This window comes from Nerophis ophidion, linkage group LG09 (assembly GCF_033978795.1).
Source record: "Nerophis ophidion isolate RoL-2023_Sa linkage group LG09, RoL_Noph_v1.0, whole genome shotgun sequence".
NCBI classification, from domain to species: Eukaryota; Metazoa; Chordata; class Actinopteri; order Syngnathiformes; family Syngnathidae; genus Nerophis; species Nerophis ophidion.
The window spans coordinates 1,184,545-1,205,170 of record NC_084619.1 but is presented as its reverse complement, the minus strand read 5'-3'; the positions used below and the strand labels follow the sequence as shown (position 1 = coordinate 1,205,170).

General features: G+C 42.6%; 1 protein-coding gene across 1 annotated transcript in view; it reads right to left on the bottom strand.

Annotated features, from left to right (window-relative positions):
- The window catches only part of LOC133558879 (ryanodine receptor 2-like), a 261,295-nt gene that overhangs the window by 76,977 nt on the left and 163,692 nt on the right, over nucleotides 1-20,626 (bottom strand). Inside the window, exons 63-73 of the mRNA XM_061910016.1 lie at nucleotides 20,106-20,155; nucleotides 19,937-19,997; nucleotides 15,881-16,116; nucleotides 15,543-15,624; nucleotides 13,683-13,795; nucleotides 13,304-13,612; nucleotides 10,823-11,054; nucleotides 9,331-9,418; nucleotides 8,404-8,487; nucleotides 5,108-5,269; nucleotides 2,211-2,273 (exon numbers count right to left, since the gene is read on the bottom strand). Coding sequence (XP_061766000.1) covers nucleotides 2,211-2,273; nucleotides 5,108-5,269; nucleotides 8,404-8,487; nucleotides 9,331-9,418; nucleotides 10,823-11,054; nucleotides 13,304-13,612; nucleotides 13,683-13,795; nucleotides 15,543-15,624; nucleotides 15,881-16,116; nucleotides 19,937-19,997; nucleotides 20,106-20,155 — 1,480 coding nt within the window. The remainder of the gene's footprint in view (nucleotides 1-2,210; nucleotides 2,274-5,107; nucleotides 5,270-8,403; nucleotides 8,488-9,330; nucleotides 9,419-10,822; nucleotides 11,055-13,303; nucleotides 13,613-13,682; nucleotides 13,796-15,542; nucleotides 15,625-15,880; nucleotides 16,117-19,936; nucleotides 19,998-20,105; nucleotides 20,156-20,626) is intronic.

The window sequence follows — 20,626 nt, the reverse complement described above, 5'->3', positions numbered from 1 at the left end:
ACACATGTGTGTAGCAGTGTAGTATAACAACAACACATGTGTGTAACAGTGTAGTATAACAACAACACATGTGTGTAACAGTGTAGTATAACAAACAACACATGTGTGTAACAGTGTAGTATAACAACAACACATGTGTGTAACAGTGTAGTATAACAACAACACATTGTGTGTAACAGTGTAGTATAACAACAACACATGTGTGTAACAGTGTAGTATAACAACAACACATGTGTGTAACAGTGTAGTATAACAACAACACATGTGTGTAACAGTGTAGTATAACAACAACACATGTGTGTAACAGTGTAGTATAACAACAACACATGTGTGTAACAGTGTAGTATAACAACAACACATGTGTGTAACAGTGTAGTATAACAACAACACATGTGTGTAACAGTGTAGTATAACAACAACACATGTGTGTAACAGTGTAGTATAACAACAACACATGTGTGTAGCAGTGTAGTATAACAACAACACATGTGTGTAACAGTGTAGTATAACAACAACACATGTGTGTAGCAGTGTAGTATAACAACAACACATGTGTGTAACAGTGTAGTATAACAACAACACATGTGTGTAACAGTGTAGTATAACAACAACACATGTGTGTAACAGTGTAGTATAATAACAACACATGTGTGTAGCAGTGTAGTATAACAACAACACATGTGTGTAACAGTGTAGTATAACAACAACACACGTGTGTAACAGTGTAGTATAACAACAACAAATGTGTGTAGCAGTGTAGTATAACAACAACACATGTGTGTAACAGTGTAGTATAACAACAACACATGTGTGTAACAGTGTAGTATAACAACAACACATGTGTGTAACAGTGTAGTATAACAACAACACATGTGTGTAACAGTGTAGTATAATAACAACACATGTGTGTAGCAGTGTAGTATAACAACAACACATTGTGTAACAGTGTAGTATAACAACAACACATGTGTGTAACAGTGTAGTATAACAACAACACATGTGTGTAACAGTGTAGTATAACAACAACACATGTGTGTAACAGTGTAGTATAACAACAACACATGTGTGTAACAGTGTAGTATAACAACAACACATGTGTGTAACAGTGTAGTATAACAACAACACATGTGTGTAACAGTGTAGTATAACAACAACACATGTGTGTAACAGTGTAGTATAACAACAACACATGTGTGTAACAGTGTAGTATAACAACAACACATGTGTGTAACAGTGTAGTATAACAACAACACATGTGTGTAACAGTGTAGTATAACAACAACACATGTGTGTAACAGTGTAGTATAATAACAACACATGTGTGTAGCAGTGTAGTATAACAACAACACATGTGTGTAACAGTGTAGTATAACAACAACACACGTGTGTAACAGTGTAGTATAACAACAACACATGTGTGTAGCAGTGTAGTATAACAACAACACATGTGTGTAACAGTGTAGTATAACAACAACACATGTGTGTAACAGTGTAGTATAACAACAACACATGTGTGTAACAGTGTAGTATAACAACAACACATGTGTGTAACAGTGTAGTATAACAACAACACATGTGTGTAACAGTGTAGTATAACAACAACACATGTGTGTAACAGTGTAGTATAACAACAACACATGTTTGTAGCAGTGTAGTATAACAACAACACATGTGTGTAACAGTGTAGTATAACAACAACACATGTGTGTAACAGTGTAGTATAACAACAACACATGTGTGTAACAGTGTAGTATAACAACAACACATGTGTGTAACAGTGTAGTATAACAACAACACATGTGTGTAGCAGTGTAGTATAACAACAACACATGTGTGTAACAGTGTAGTATAACAACAACACATGTGTGTAACAGTGTAGTATAACAACAACACATGTGTGTAACAGTGTAGTATAACAACAACACATGTGTGTAACAGTGTAGTATAACAACAACACATGTGTGTAGCAGTGTAGTATAACAACAACACATGTGTGTAACAGTGTAGTATAACAACAACACATGTGTGTAGCAGTGTAGTATAACAACAACACATGTGTGTAGCAGTGTAGTATAACAACAACACATGTGTGTAGCAGTGTAGTATAACAACAACACATGTGTGTAGCAGTGTAGTATAACAACAACACATGTGTGTAACAGTGTAGTATAACAACAACAAATATAGATGTGTAATATAGTAGACCTTACCTGGCCACCAGAGAGTAAAAGGGATTCACACAAACGATCTCGAATCTCATCTTCGGTGTTCTTCTGTGGAATAAAGTTCAAACAAAGTCATACATACAATACAGCACATATAGAAGAGTACACATACAAATACAGCACATATAGAAGAGTACACATACAAATACAGCACATATAGAAGAGTACACATACAAATACAGCACATATAGAAGAGTACACATACAAATACAGCACATATAGAAGAGTACACATACAAATACAGCACATATAGAAGAGTACACATACAAATACAGCACATATAGAAGAGTACACATACAAATACAGCACATATAGAAGAGTACACATACAAATACAGCACATATAGAAGAGTACACATACAAATACAGAACATATAGAAGAGTACACATACAAATACAGCACATATAGAAGAGTACACATACAAATACAGCACATATAGAAGAGTACACATACAAATACAGCACATATAGAAGAGTACACATACAAATACAGCACATATAGAACCCTGACCCTATAAAGTGGTGGTGTGCAGAGGACATCATTGAAGGTGTCCTTTCTCATTTACTTCGAAGACTTTCAGTCCACAAAGTTTTAATGGAGGCTGTCCTACTATGCTACTTTGTTCCAATGGAGACTGTCCTACTATGTTACTTTGTTCCAATGGAGGTTGTCCTACAATGCTACTTTGTTCCAATGGAGGCTGTCCTACTATGCTACTTTGTTCCAATGGAGGTTGTCCTACAATGCTACTTTGTTCCAATGGAGGTTGTCCTACTATGCTACTTTGTTCCAATGGAGGCTGTCCTACTATGCTACTTTGTTCCAATGGAGGTTGTCCTACAATGCTACTTTGTTCCAATGGAGGCTGTCCTACTATGCTACTTTGTTCCAATGGAGGTTGTCCTACAATGCTACTTTGTTCCAATGGAGGCTGTCCTACAATGCTACTTTGTTCCAATGGAGGCTGTCCTACTATGCTACTTTGTTCCAATGGAGGTTGTCCTACAATGCTACTTTGTTCCAATGGAGGCTGTCCTACTATGCTACTTTGTTCCAATGGAGGCTGTCCTACTATGCTACTTTGTTCCAATGGAGGTTGTCCTACTATGCTACTTTGTTCCAATGGAGACTGTCCTACAATGCTACTTTGTTCCAATGGAGGTTGTCCTACTATGCTACTTTGTTCCAATGGAGGTTGTCCTACTATGCTACTTTGTTCCAATGGAGTCTGTACTACAATGCTACTTTGTTCCAATGGAGGTTGTCCTACTATGCTACTTTGTTCCAATGGAGACTGTCCTACTATGCTACTTTGTTCCAATGGAGGTTGTCCTACTATGCTACTTTGTTCCAATGGAGGCTGTCCTACAATGCTACTTTGTTCCAATGGAGGTTGTCCTACTATGCTACTTTGTTCCAATGGAGGCTGTCCTACAATGCTACTTTGTTCCAATGGAGGCTGTCCTACTATGCTACTTTGTTCCAATGGAGGTTGTCCTACAATGCTACTTTGTTCCAATGGAGGTTGTCCTACTATGCTACTTTGTTCCAATGGAGGCTGTCCTACTATCCTACTTTGTTCCAATGGAGGTTGTCCTACAATGCTACTTTGTTCCAATGGAGGCTGTCCTACTATGCTACTTTGTTCCAATGGAGGTTGTCCTACAATGCTACTTTGTTCCAATGGAGGCTGTCCTACAATGCTACTTTGTTCCAATGGAGGCTGTCCTACTATGCTACTTTGTTCCAATGGAGGTTGTCCTACAATGCTACTTTGTTCCAATGGAGGCTGTCCTACTATGCTACTTTGTTCCAATGGAGGCTGTCCTACTATGCTACTTTGTTCCAATGGAGGTTGTCCTACAATGCTACTTTGTTCCAATGGAGGCTGTCCTACTATGCTACTTTGTTCCAATGGAGGTTGTCCTACAATGCTACTTTGTTCCAATGGAGGCTGTCCTACTATGCTACTTTGTTCCAATGGAGGTTGTCCTACAATGCTACTTTGTTCCAATGGAGGCTGTCCTACAATGCTACTTTGTTCCAATGGAGGCTGTCCTACTATGCTACTTTGTTCCAATGGAGGTTGTCCTACAATGCTACTTTGTTCCAATGGAGGCTGTCCTACTATGCTACTTTGTTCCAATGGAGGCTGTCCTACTATGCTACTTTGTTCCAATGGAGGTTGTCCTACTATGCTACTTTGTTCCAATGGAGGCTGTCCTACTATGCTACTTTGTTCCAATGGAGGTTGTCCTACAATGCTACTTTGTTCCAATGGAGGCTGTCCTACTATGCTACTTTGTTCCAATGGAGGTTGTCCTACAATGCTACTTTGTTCCAATGGAGGCTGTCCTACAATGCTACTTTGTTCCAATGGAGGCTGTCCTACTATGCTACTTTGTTCCAATGGAGGTTGTCCTACAATGCTACTTTGTTCCAATGGAGGCTGTCCTACTATGCTACTTTGTTCCAATGGAGGTTGTCCTACAATGCTACTTTGTTCCAATGGAGGCTGTCCTACTATGTTACTTTGTTCCAATGGAGGTTGTCCTACAATGCTACTTTGTTCCAATGGAGGCTGTCCTACTATGTTACTTTGTTCCAATGGAGGCTGTCCTACTATGCTACTTTGTTCCAATGGAGGCTGTCCTACTATGTTACTTTGTTCCAATGGAGGTTGTCCTACAATGCTACTTTGTTCCAATGGAGGCTGTCCTACAATGCTATTTTGTTGCAATGGAGGCTGTCCTACAATGCTACTTTGTTCCAATGGGGGCTGTCCTACAATGCTACTTTGCTTCTATTCCCATCCATTCCAAATGAAATGTCTGTCCCTTTGTCCAAGCAAAGTCTGCATCACATGCACATTTCCTACCAACCTGAGCAAAACCACTTTTAGCCAACAAGATGAGGCTCCAGTCGCCGGGTAAACAAAGCCGGAGTCCCACTGGGAGGAGCCTTTTTACGCACGCCATGATGAGGGAGGTGTGCACCGAATAACGATCGCCCTTCTTCTTCATCGCCCTCTCATCGTGGTCCAGCTGAGAACATGATCACATGACATACATGAGAACATGATCACATGACATACATGAGACCATGATCACATGACATACATGAGAACATGATCACATGACATACATGAGACCATGATCACATGACATACATGAGAACATGATCACATGACATACATGAGAACATGATCACATGACATACATGAGAACATGATCACATGACATACATGAGAACATGATCACATGACATACATGAGACCATGATCACATGACATACATGAGAACATGATCACATGACATACATGAGACCATGATCACATGACATACATGAGAACATGATCACATGACATACATGAGAACATGATCACATGACATACATGAGAACATGATCACATGACATACATGAGAACATGATCACATGACATACATGAGAACATGATCACATGACATACATGAGACCATGATCACATGACATACATGAGACCATGATCACATGACATACATGAGACCATGATCACATGACATACATGAGAACATGATCACATGACATACACGAGACCATGATCACATGACATACACGAGAACATGATCACATGACATACACGAGAACATGATCACATGACATACACGAGAACATGATCACATGACATACACGAGAACATGATCACATGACATACACGAGAACATGATCACATGACATACACGAGAACATGATCACATGACATACACGAGAACATGATCACATGACATACACGAGAACATGATCACATGACATACACGAGAACATGATCACATGACATACATGAGAACATGATCACATGACATACATGAGAACATGATCACATGACATACATGAGAACATGATCACATGACATACACGAGAACATGATCACATGACATACACGAGAACATGATCACATGACATACACGAGACCATGATCACATGACATACACGAGAACATGATCACATGACATACACGAGAACATGATCACATGACATACATGAGACCATGATCACATGACATACATGAGAACATGATCACATGACATACATGAGAACATGATCACATGACATACATGAGAACATGATCACATGACATACATGAGAACATGATCACATGACATACATGAGAACATGATCACATGACATACATGAGACCATGATCACATGACATACATGAGAACATGATCACATGACATACACGAGAACATGATCACATGACATACACGAGAACATGATCACATGACATACACGAGAACATGATCACATGACATACACGAGAACATGATCACATGACATACACGAGAACATGATCACATGACATACACGAGAACATGATCACATGACATACACGAGAACATGATCACATGACATACACGAGAACATGATCACATGACATACATGAGAACATGATCACATGACATACATGAGAACATGATCACATGACATACATGAGAACATGATCACATGACATACATGAGAACAAGATCACATGACATACACGAGAACATGATCACATGACATACACGAGAACATGATCACATGACATACACGAGACCATGATCACATGACATACATGAGAACATGATCACATGACATACACGAGAACATGATCACATGACATACACGAGAACATGATCACATGACATACACGAGACCATGATCACATGACATACATGAGAACATGATCACATGACATACATGAGAACATGATCACATGACATACATGAGAACATGATCACATGACATACATGAGAACATGATCACATGACATACATGAGACCATGATCACATGACATACATGAGACCATGATCACATGACATACATGAGAACATGATCACATGACATACATGAGAACATGATCACATGACATACACGAGAACATGATCACATGACATACACGAGAACATGATCACATGACATACACGAGAACATGATCACATGACATACATGAGAACATGATCACATGACATACATGAGACCATGATCACATGACATGAGAACATGATCACATGACATACATGAGAACATGATCACATGACATACATGAGAACATGATCACATGACATACATGAGAACATGATCACATGACATACATGAGAACATGATCACATGACATACATGAGACCATGATCACATGACATACATGAGAACATGATCACATGACATACATGAGACCATGATCACATGACATACATGAGAACATGATCACATGACATACATGAGAACATGATCACATGACATACATGAGAACATGATCACATGACATACATGAGACCATGATCACATGACATACATGAGAACATGATCACATGACATACATGAGAACATGATCACATGACATACATGAGAACATGATCACATGACATACATGAGAACATGATCACATGACATACATGAGAACATGATCACATGACATACATGAGAACATGATCACATGACATACATGAGAACATGATCACATGACATACATGAGACCATGATCACATGACATACATGAGACCATGATCACATGACATACATGAGACCATGATCACATGACATACATGAGAACATGATCACATGACATACATGAGAACATGATCACATGACATACATGAGAACATGATCACATGACATACATGAGAACATGATCACATGACATACATGAGAACATGATCACATGACATACATGAGACCATGATCACATGACATACATGAGAACATGATCACATGACATACATGAGAACATGATCACATGACATACATGAGAACATGATCACATGACATACATGAGAACATGATCACATGACATACATGAGAACATGATCACATGACATACATGAGAACATGATCACATGACATACATGAGAACATGATCACATGACATACATGAGACCATGATCACATGACATACATGAGAACATGATCACATGACATACATGAGAACATGATCACATGACATACATGAGAACATGATCACATGACATACATGAGAACATGATCACATGACATACATGAGAATATGATCACATGACATACATGAGAACATGATCACATGACATACATGAGAACATGATCACATGACATACATGAGAACATGATCACATGACATACATGAGAACATGATCACATGACATGAGCTTCAGGTGTCAGGTGTGCAGGTGCACATCAGCTCACCTTTGACATGTTGTTGTTGGCCAAGAAAGCCAAATTGTTGATGTGGTTTTGGACCACGTAGTTCTGCTCCTCCCACTTGAAATTCTGCAGTGTGAGGAGGACACGCATGAGACCCGCATGAGACACGCATGAGACACGCATGAGACACGCATGAGACACGCATGAGACACGCATGAGACACGCAGGAGACCCGCATGAGACACGCATGAGACACGCATGAGACCCGCATGAGACCCGCATGAGACCCGCATGAGACACGCATGAGACACGCATGAGACACGCATGAGACACGCATGAGACCCGCATGAGACACGCATGAGACACGCATGAGACACGCATGAGACCCGCATGAGACCCGCATGAGACACGCATGAGACACGCATGAGACACGCATGAGACACGCATGAGACACGCATGAGACACGAATGAGACACGCATGAGACACGCATGAGACACGCATGAGACCCGCATGAGACCCGCATGAGACCCGCATGAGACACGCATGAGACACGCATGAGACCCGCATGAGACACGCATGAGACACGCATGAGACACGCATGAGACACGCATGAGACACGCATGAGACACGCATGAGACACGCATGAGACACGCATGAGACCCGCATGAGACACGCATGAGACACGCATGAGACACGCATGAGACACGCATGAGACACGCATGAGACCCGCATGAGACACGCATGAGACACGCATGAGACACGCAGGAGACACGCATGAGACACGCATGAGACACGCAGGAGACACGCATGAGACACGCATGAGACACGCATGAGACACGCATGAGACCCGCATGAGACCCGCATGAGACACGCATGAGACACGCATGAGACACGCATGAGACCCGCATGAGACACGCAGGAGTCCTGAAGGTCCGCCCACATTGAGAGTGACAAGAGAAAAGCCTCACGTGAGATTTGGCCCAGAAGGTAAAGACCTGGGCCACCATGCTGAAGATCTGCTCAGCATCAGGACTTCTCTCCTGCTGCCAACTGGACCTAACATCGGGGACAGACAATGTCCATCTGACAAGGTCAACATCCCTCCTTCAGGACTCACATTTAGTCCCAAAAGACAAACTCAAGCAAGGTTCAAAGTCCCCCGTTTGCAAAAGAGATAACATGAATATGTGTTTATTAACATCAAACATCCGACAAATCTTCTTTGTTTCACTTTTGCTTTTAAACGTCAACAAGGAAAAAACTTTTGTTTTTTTTGTCCTGTCCAGCGACTAATATACTAGATGTAGACGTAGATGATCTACTCAATATAGTAGATGTAGATGTAGATGTAGATGTACTCAATATAGTAGATGTAGATATAGATGTAGATGATCTACTCAATATAGTAGATGTAGATGTAGATGATCTACTCAATATACTAGATGTAGATGTAGATGATCTACTCAATATAGTAGATGTAGATGTAGATGATCTACTCAATATACTAGATGTAGATGTAGATGATCTACTCATTGACTTGACACAAGAGCAGTGTGGGAGACTTCTCTTGTCGCATTATTTGGATTTGACTTCATTAAATGTATTTATGTTATTGTTTGGTGCAGCGGGGGGGGGGGGGGGGGGCTAGAAAGAGAAGACAGAGCAACAAATTGACAAGAAGGGGATTAGACAGAGACAACAACAACAACAACAACAGAACATCAGCAAATAGAACATGCACAAATATGATAGTAAAAGTGATAGCAAAAAAGCAGTTAGTGAAGTAAATAATAGTAATACAGAAATGACAAAGAGCATTATTAAACTACAAATGGATCAATACAAACACCAATAGAAATATCACTACTGATAAAGATTAATAACAATAAAGGCCTCTATTGTCAACAATACAACAATACATATATGTCATGATAACTAGAAATACAAAAGAAAGCAGATACATGGAGAGGAAGAAAGAGAAGCAACCTATATTAACCTTGTAGATTGTTATTGTGAAAATACTCTTTTGGGGGTTGGTCCAATTCTATTTAGTTTTGGATTTGGTCCAGTTCTTTTTAGTTTTAGATTTGGTTTGATCCAGTTCTTTTTAGTTTTAGATTTGATTTGTTCCAGTTCTTTTTACTTTTAGATTTGATTTGTTCCAGTTCTAATTAGTTTTAGATTTGGTTTGTTCCAGTTCTATTTAGTTTTAGATTTGGTTTGATCCAGTTCTTTTTAGTTTTAGATTTGATTTGTTCCAGTTCTATTTAGTTTTAGATTTGGTCCAGTTCTATTTAGTTTTAGTGTCTGGGACTTTGGACACCCATCCATCCATTTCCTACCGCTTGTCCCATTTTTTGGGGGGTGTCTCCCACTGCCATTGACACAATCCACATGTGCTGTCATGACATGATCCATCTTCAAATGCACATTTTTAACTTGCATGCAAGCACGTCTTACCCATGGAAGTCCACAAAGGGGATGAGGAGGGGATAGAAGGAGTAGATGTCCCGCACCAGCACTGTAAACTTCTCCTGGATCTGTAACTCTGCTTCAGACACACCTTCTGCCTTCATGCTCTCCTCCTCCATCAACACCTGCTCCGCCCTCTTCTTCAACTTCTCCATCACAGGAAGGAAGTGGCTCTTCAGCAGCTCAGCTCGCCCTCGGCAGATGAGAGGCTGGCAACAAACTGACATGTACATAGACTTGAGAAGGACTTGGCAGATGAGAGGCTGGCAACAAACTGACTTGAGAAGGACTTGGCAGATGAGAGGCTGGCAACAAACTGACATGAGAAGGACTTGGCAGATGAGAGGCTGGCAACAAACTGACATGTACATAGACTTGAGAAGGACTTGGCAGATGAGAGGCTGGCAACAAACTGACATGAGAAGGACTTGGCAGATGAGAGGCTGGCAACAAACTGACATGAGAAGGACTTGGCAGATGAGAGGCTGGCAACAAACTGACATGAGAAGGACTTGGCAGATGAGAGGCTGGCAACAAACTGACATGTACATAGACTTGAGAAGGACTTGGCAGATGAGAGGCTGGCAACAAACTGACATGAGAAGGACTTGGCAGATGAGAGGCTGGCAACAAACTGACATGAGAAGGACTTGGCAGATGAGAGGCTGGCAACAAACTGACATGTACATAGACTTGGCAGATGAGAGGCTGGCAACAAACTGACATGAGAAGGACTTGGCAGATGAGAGGCTGGCAACAAACTGACATGTACATAGACTTGAGAAGGACTTGGGACTTGGCAGATGAGAGGCTGGCAACAAACTGACATGAGAAGGACTTGGCAGATGAGAGGCTGGCAACAAACTGACATGTACATAGACTTGAGAACATATAGATATACTTGAAAAGGACTTGACATTAAATAGACTGACATGTAGATAGACTTGAGAAGGTCTTGGGAAACATGTAATGATACATTTTATACAGGCGTGTGTATGTGACTGGTTTCATCCATTCACCCTAACTTACATGTGTGTGTGTGTGTGTGTGTGTGTGTGTGAGTACCTGCTAGCTGTTTCATCCAGTCACCCTGGCTTACATGTGTGTGTGTGTGTGTGTGTGTGTGTGTGTGTGTGTGAGTACCTGCTAGTTGTTTCATCCAGTCACCCTGGCTTACGTGTGTGTGTGTGTGTGTGTGTGTGTGTGTGTGTGTGTGAGTGTGTGTGAGTACCTGATAGCTGTTTCATCCAGTCACCCTAATTTACGTGTGTGTGTGTGTGTATGTGTGTGTGTGTGTGTGTGTGTGTGTGTGTGTGTGTGAGTACCTGCTAGCTGTTTCATCCAGTCACCCTAACTTACATGTGTGTGTGTGTGTGTGTGTGTGTGTGTGTGTGTGTGTGTGTGTGTGTGTGTGTGTGTGAGTACCTGCTAGCTGTTTCATCCAGTCACCCTGGCTTACATGTGTGTGTGTGTGTGTGTGTGTGTGTGTGTGTGTGTGTGTGAGTACCTGATAGCTGTTTCATCCAGTCACCCTAATGTACATGTGTGTGTGTGTGTGTGTGTGTGTGTGTGTGAGTACCTGCTAGCAGTTTCATCCAGTCACCCTAACTTACATGTGTGTGTGTGTGTGTGTGTGTGTGTGTGTGTGTGTGTGTGTGAGTACCTGCTAGCTGTTTCATCCAGTCACCCTAACTTAAATGTGTGTGTGTGTGTGTGTGTGTGTGTGAGTGTGTGTGAGTACCTGATAGCTGTTTCATCCAGTCACCTTAATTTACGCGTGTGTGTGTGTGTGTGTGTGTATGTGTGTGTGTGAGTACCTGCTAGCTGTTTCATCCAGTCACCCTAACTTACATGTGTGTGTGTGTGTGTGTGTGTGTGTGTGTGTGTGTGTGTGTGTGTGTGTGTGTGTGAGTACCTGCTAGCTGTTTCATCCAGTCACCCTGGCTTACATGTGTGTGTGTGTGTGTGTGTGTGTGTGTGTGTGAGTACCTGATAGCTGTTTCATCCAGTCACCCTAATGTACATGTGTGTGTGTGTGTGTGTGTGAGTACCTGCTAGCAGTTTCATCCAGTCACCCTAACTTACATGTGTGTGTGTGTGTGTGTGTGTGTGTGTGTGTGTGTGTGTGAGTACCTGCTAGCTGTTTCATCCAGTCACCCTAACTTACATGTGTGTGTGTGTGTGTGTGTGTGTGTGAGTACCTGCTAGCTGTTTCATCCAGTCACCCTAATGTACATGTGTGTGTGTGTGTGTGTGTGTGTGTGAGTACCTGCTAGCTGTTTCATCCAGTCACCCTGGCTTACATGTGTGTGTGTGTGTGTGTGTGTGTGTGTGAGTACCTGCTAGCTGTTTCATCCAGTCACCCTGGCTTACATGTGTGTGTGTGTGTGTGTGTGTGTGTGAGTACCTGCTAGCTGTTTCATCCAGTCACCCTGGCTTACATGTGTGTGTGTGTGTGTGTGTGAGTACCTGCTAGCTGTTTCATCCAGTCACCCTGGCTAGCGCCCAGGTGGTTGTGGAGGATTCGGAGGATGTGAGCGAGGAGGTCGCTGGCATGCTGAGGCGTGACGGAGGTGCAGAGCGCCTGGTCCGCTTGGCCCCGGGACCCTTGGGACCCCCAGCGGGCCACGTAAGCACACAGCATGGGCAGCGTGACGTCAGTGACGTGGGCATAGAGGCCCTGCTGGGCGGCGGCACCGGCGTCTGCCAGGTCCTCCACTTCTGCCATGGCCTGCTCCAGAGAAGGGAGAAGGGGGCACATGTCTTCCAGGTCCCAAGCTAGCAGGACAAGAGGAAGAGTCAAGAGGAAAAGCTTGTGAATACTCGTGAAAAGGTGTGACTAAATTACCGTCTCTTTCAGGGGCGGCCACGGTCTTGTTGGGATCGATGGACGGCTCCAGGAAGCAGACGGGAAAAGATCCGCTCAGCGCTGCCAGGCAGGCGCCCGCTGCTGGCCGCTGGCTGAGGGAAACATGATGACTTCATTTATTCAACCCTCAAACTCATTCACAACTCATTCTGAAATTCAAATGCTGGAGCGTCAGAAAGTTTTCAAGGACTCCAAGCCGTCTGTGTTCCCAGGAAATGAACAATAACATTTACATTTCTTCTGCACATTGGATTGTATATTTAATAAGTAACATGTACATTTTATTTGCATCATCCCTCAAACATGAAAATATTACCTTTTGTTACATGCTAAAAATTTAATATATAATGCTAAAATTAGACTTCTCTATGAAATATAATCATCTAAATCCATCACAATCATTATAAACATTATAAACATTATCATATGTAAATTGTGCTAAAACTTATCTTAGCTCAGTGGTTCTCAAACTTTGGTGACCAAGTACCACCTCAGAAAAGCAACAACAACATTCAAATACAGTAGCGTAGTAGGCCTAAATAGTCACTAAAACAATGCAAAGGTTTTATTCAACAAGTACATTTATTAATGTAAGATTACACACAGTTTGAACAGCAACACTGTGTTGGAATATTTCATTGATTAGCGGACCACAGTTTGAGAATCACTCTGCCAGCTAAATGTTTAGCTTGATTTTCTCAAACAAAAGGATGAATTTTCACTTTTTCACGCACAATAGCCCGTCTGAAAAATGTTGAATATTTGAAGTCACACGTGAGTCAAATCTCAATACACTCGGGTATTTGTGTTGGTGTTTGCAATATATTGATATGTGTGTGGTGTGTGCTGGCAGACATGATGGCTGCACTGAAACACACGTCACATGTCAATATCATGTCTGAATGTCAGCTGAAATAATCCCAAGGGTCAATAAAGTACTTTCTATTCTATTCTATTCTATTCTATGATATGTGCGTGGTGTGTGCTGGCAGACATGATGGCTGCACTGGGACTGACAACATCAGTGGTGGAATATGGAACATGAGCACCTCCACAATATGGAACATGAGCACCTCCACAATATGGAACATGAGCACCTCCACAATATGGAATATGAGCACCTACACAATATGGAATATGAGCATCAGGGGCGGAATATGGAATATGAGCACCTCCAATGGACAACATTCGAGCGAGCGGAAGCCAAACCTGTTTATATTTTGTCAATGGAGTCACTTTATAAACCAGTGAAGATTTTCACAATAAGGCTTCTTGTCCTGGATTGGATTGACATGATTTCAATTGCTTTGGTTTTAGCACTGTCCTTATATTCAACATTTTCAAAATAAACCTGTGTTTCTTAACCATAGGGCCCATTGTTGGGCCCTGAGCGCCCCCTAGAGGGACACCAAAAAACACCACAGCCGTTCTCAGTTGTAATACACTTTTCTGTCTGGAGCTTAAGTCATAGAGAAGTTTTTAAGTGCAAAAATTAGGACTAAAATGTTGAAGCTGTGCTTTCATTTGCACTTTAATTTCAATGACAGTTTACTGTAGTTTGGAAACATATATTATTGTTACTTATTGTTAATTTACTTAACATTTATTAATACTAGCGCTGCATAATTGAATATAAATGTATTTTCAGTTTGAATGAGTGCCTTCTTTTGCAATATATTTGATGAGTATTTGGAAATCAGCCTGACCTAAGCCTTGAGAACAATCTGGAAAGGTTGGGCCCTGAGAGGTGTAAAAGTCAGTTGTTAAGAAGCCCTCAACTAAACCAATATCATGAACAGTCATTTGGAAGCCTGCTTGTGCTCCTGAGCAAGGCATTACCCCTCCATGTAGATGCTGCTGCTGCTGCCCAGCGCGTAGAGGCTGTTGAGGATCCTGTAGCAGGACACCTGCACGCCGCCCGCTGGAACACACAAACAAACACAGGCTGACACTTCAAGCCTCACAAGGACCTTCACAGGGGCAGCAGACAGGAGACAATCAGGGAGAAAGAGCTGTTGATGCAGCAAGTAGATGAACCCTGGAAGGTCACAGTGTTAGTCAATGAGACTGCTGCTCTGCAGCCAGGACTGGACATCCTGACTTAGTATGCAAAGCCAATGCTGATGCTGTGCTCTTCAACCCCTTTGAAGATGACTCCACTGAATGTTTTCCCTTACCCAGGAGGTCAAGGCCGTGGTTTTGAGTGGCGAGATGGCGGAAGAGGGAGGTGAGGGTGGGCAGCAGGACGGAGGTGGTGAAGCCCAGGACCTTGGCAACACCCCTGGCCAGGTGACTGCCAGACTGAGGCAGCGAGAGCGACGTGACGGAGAGGTTTTCCACCGTGGTCTCCAGATCGGACGCAGCCGCCTCCAAGAAAGAATGCAGCGACGCCCGGGTGGACTCGGTCAATGTCCTGTCCAGGACAAAAAGACTTGATTGGTAGTTGTGATTTGTCTTTCTCCGTGTAGAACACTCGCCGTGTTCTACAAAACATGGCATGCTGCTTCTTTGCTCACAATTCTGCATCCATTCTTTTACAGCCTCTTCTTCAAGGCATCTTCTGACAAATGCACTTTTTTTATGTAGGTCAGTCATCTTGTACTTTGGAGATAGAAATTCGAACTAGGGTTGTACGGTATACCGCTACTAGTATAGTATTGCGGTACTAATTCATCTAAAACGGTACTATACTCTGTTTCAAAAGTACTGTTTCTTTTTTTTTTTTTTTACGTACATGACGGCGCGTTGTCTTGTCATGACATTACTGCTAATACCAGCAGAGGAGCATGTATGGCAGCGCACTCACACAGAGTACTTACAAGCAGACACAGGGTGTAGACAGAAAAGCAGAGGAGCATGTATGGCAGCGCACTCACACAGAGTACTTACAAGCAGACACAGGGTGTAGACAGAAAAGCAGAGGAGCATGTATGGCAGCGCACACACACAGAGTACTTACAAGCAGACAAAGTGTGTAGACAGAAAAGCAAAAATGGAGGCTTTTTGGTGTAAAAAGTCAAGATAAAGGTGAAGTTCTAACACTGAAAGACCCTCAGGAAGAGCTGCTTTAACACATGGCTAACATCCATCCACAGTGTACTTGTAAATCGCTATTCATGGTCTCCATGGTGACAAATACAGTATGTTTTTTTACAAGTACCATTATCACTGCAGGACGAGGAATATCTAAACATGCTTCACTACACAGCGTAAGAGGATACAATATATATCACCGCCGTCACAATGTAAACAAATGCCATGGGTGGATCTACACCTGACATCCACTGTAATGATACCAAGTACAACAGCGTATTTAGTCAATACTACTATGATTGCATCCATATATTTTATCGTTATTAAATTATTTTTTCTTTTTTTAAATGTGCATTATGTTTATAAAGTCAGCAAATATGTCCTTGGACACATGAGGACTTGGAATATGACCAATGTATGATCCTGGAACTACGTGGTATCAGATCGACACCTAAATGTGTGGTATCATCCAAAACTAATGTCAAGTACCAAAGAAGAGAAGAATAAGTGGGTTAAATGTGTCGTATGTAGGTAGATAGAACATGTTCAAAAAGAAAATTAGCAGATATTGACAGTAATTGAATGAGTAGAGGGCAGCACGGTGGAAGAGGGGTTAGTGCGTCTGCCTCACAATACCAAGGTCCTGAGTAGTCCTGAGATCAATCCCTGGCTCAGGATCTTTCTGTGTGGAGTTTGCATGTTCTCCCCATGACTGTGTGAGTTCTACTCCGGCTTCCTCCCACCTCCAAAGACATGCACCTGGGGATAGGCCCCTCCCACCTCCAAAGACATGCACCTGGGGATAGGCCCCTCCCACCTCCAAAGACATGCACCCGGGGATAGGCCCCTCCCACCTCCAAAGACATGCACCTGGGGATAGGCCCCTCCCACCTCCAAAGACATGCACCTGGGGCTAGGCCCCTCCCATCTCCAAAGACATGCACCTGGGGATAGGCCCCTCCCACGTCCAAAGACATGCACCTGGGGATAGGCCCCTCCCACCTCCAAAGACATGCACCTGGGGATAGGCCCCTCCCACCTCCAAAGACATGCACCTGGGGATAGGCCCCTCCCACCTCCAAAGACATCCACCTGGGGATAGGCCCCTCCCACCTCCAAAGACATGCACCTGGGGATAGGCCCCTCCCACCTCCAAAGACATGCACCTGGGGCTAGGCCCCTCCCATCTCCAAAGACATGCACCTGGGGATAGGCCCCTCCCACGTCCAAAGACATGCACCTGGGGATAGGCCCCTCCCACCTCCAAAGACATGCACCTGGGGATAGGCCCCTCCCACCTCCAAAGACATGCACCTGGTGATAGGCCCCTCCCACCTCCAAAGACATGCACCTGGGGATAGGCCCCTCCCACCTCCAAAGACATCCACCTGGGGATAGGCCCCTCCCACCTCCAAAGACATGCACCTGGGGATAGGCCCCTCCCACCTCCAAAGACATGCACCTGGGGATAGGCCCCTCCCACCTCCAAAGACATCCACCTGGGGATAGGCCCCTCCCACCTCCAAAGACATGCACCTGGGGATAGGCCCCTCCCACCTCCAAAGACATGCACCTGGGGATAGGCCCCTCCCACCTCCAAAGACATGCACCTGGGGATAGGCCCCTCCCACCTCCAAAGAAAGGCACCTGGGGATAGGTTGATTGGCAACACTAAATGGTTCCTAGTGTGTGAATGTTGTCTGTCTATCTGTGTTGGCCCTGTGATGAGGTGGCGACTTGTCCAGGGTGTACCCTGGCTTCTGCCTGATTGTAGCTTAGATAGGGACCAGTGCCCCCGGCGACCGCAAAGGGAAAAAGCGGGAGAAAATGGATGGATGGATGAATGAGTTGATTAATAATCAATTATTTACAGTTTGTCCCTCATAATGTGTATAAAATGACACAATATGTTACTGCATAGGTCAGCAGATTAATTAGGAGTCTTTGTTTGTTTACTTTCTACTAAAAGCCAAGTTGTTTAGTATGTTCAACATTTTATTGAAGGTGTAAATGACAATAATAAACATGTGTTTCATGGACCCTAAGATGATTTGTTCAATAAAAGCCAATAAAGGTTAGAACTATATGCTACTTTGTATTAGAAATGGCAATAATGAGCATGCATGTCTGCCACACAACTAGAAATAAAAGGAGCTTGTTGACTAAAATGGTGGAGCAGGCAAAGATTGTGGAGTAAATCCTGACCACATACACAATGTTGACATCTATACTTATATTTTGATAAACAATCATTAATGAAACTTTCAGCACGTACACAATGTTGACATCTATACTTATATTTTGATAAACAATCATTAATGAAACTTTCAGCACGTACACAATGTTGACATCTCTAGTTGTAGTTTGCCGTTGCATAATTAGAGTTTTGTGTTGGTATCTTCTTTTTGCAAAGATTTAAGCCTCTTTTGTTGTCAGATAGTTTGCACACTGCTTCATCTCAGCTCGGTTGACTACCACTGCTCTTCACTTCCGGGAAGTAGTCCCGTGTCGGAACACAAGACGACTGAAGCCACCCTTTAGCGGGTCAAAGGAAAGGACTCGATGGACTAAATTTGGCCCACGGGCCCCAATTTGGGCACCCGAGCAGCAGATAATCAACATCGGAGCTGGCGTGGCTTTACCAACACCATCCAATCTTTGCAAGGATCATTTGTTCACCTGACTGTTTTAGCCTTTTTCAGGTGGAAAAAGTGTCGTACGGTATGATCAACTTGTGAGATCCCCATCAGCCGTGCTCTTGCTCGCGGACATGCTAGCATGGAAAGAAAAACGTGTGCCTTGGTTTTGTTAAATGTTGCAACTAGTGGAGCGATCAGAATCTAATCCGATTGGACTATGACAATCCCCCAGCACCAATGATCTTTACTTACATTGTTTAAGTGTGCGAGTGACACAAAATGGATGTATGAGAGCAGCCTTAATGATACAAAAGTGATAAAACCAAGGCCATTGAAGGGATGACCCCTTCTCTTTAATCTTTAAAGCAGACCAACTGTCAAAATCAATCATTGGCAATCACGATTCAGAGCTAAGGCCTGTTGGTATGATCACTTCCTTGGTGTTTTAGGCAGATCAATCAACCTTCCAATTTGGCCCTCAGGTGGGGTTATGAGGCACTGGTGAGAGAGCGACAGAATCAAGTCCTCAGGCAGAAAGTGAGAAGAGTGCTGCAGAAATACCTGGCATCCAACGCTCGGGCCAACACCTGGAGGCAGCTTGTGACCGCTGAGCTTTCGTTTCCTGGAAGAAAATGAGAGAAAGCAATGACATCAAAACTGAGTGCAGATGCAGAAAAAATAAACATGCCTCTGATGGAAAGTGTCAAATACAGACAGCTGTTGTGCTTACCAAAGAGAAAGAGACGCTGTCTTACGAGAGCTGCAATCTTGCAAAAGAGGCTGGAGGTGAGAAGAAAGACAAGTGGAATAATCAGATGTAAATAATTATTCAATGCAAACATTTCCCACAACAACATGCATAAATAAAGGAATGTTTCAAGAAGTGTGTGGACATGATATATATATATATATATATATATATATATATATATATATATATATATATATAAACCCCATTTCCATATGAGTTGGGAAATGGTGTTAGATGTAAATATAAACAGAATACAATGATTTGCAAATCCTTTTCAAGCCATATTCAGTTGAATATGCTACAAAGACAACATATTTCATGTTCAAACTCATAAACCTTTCTTTTTTTTAAATTATTCATTAACTTTAGAATTTGATGCCAGCAACACGTGACAAAGAAGTTGGGAAAGGTGACAATAAATACTGATAAAGTTGAGAAATGCTCATCAAACACTTATATGGAACATCCCACAAGTGTGCAGGCTAATTGGGAACAGGTGG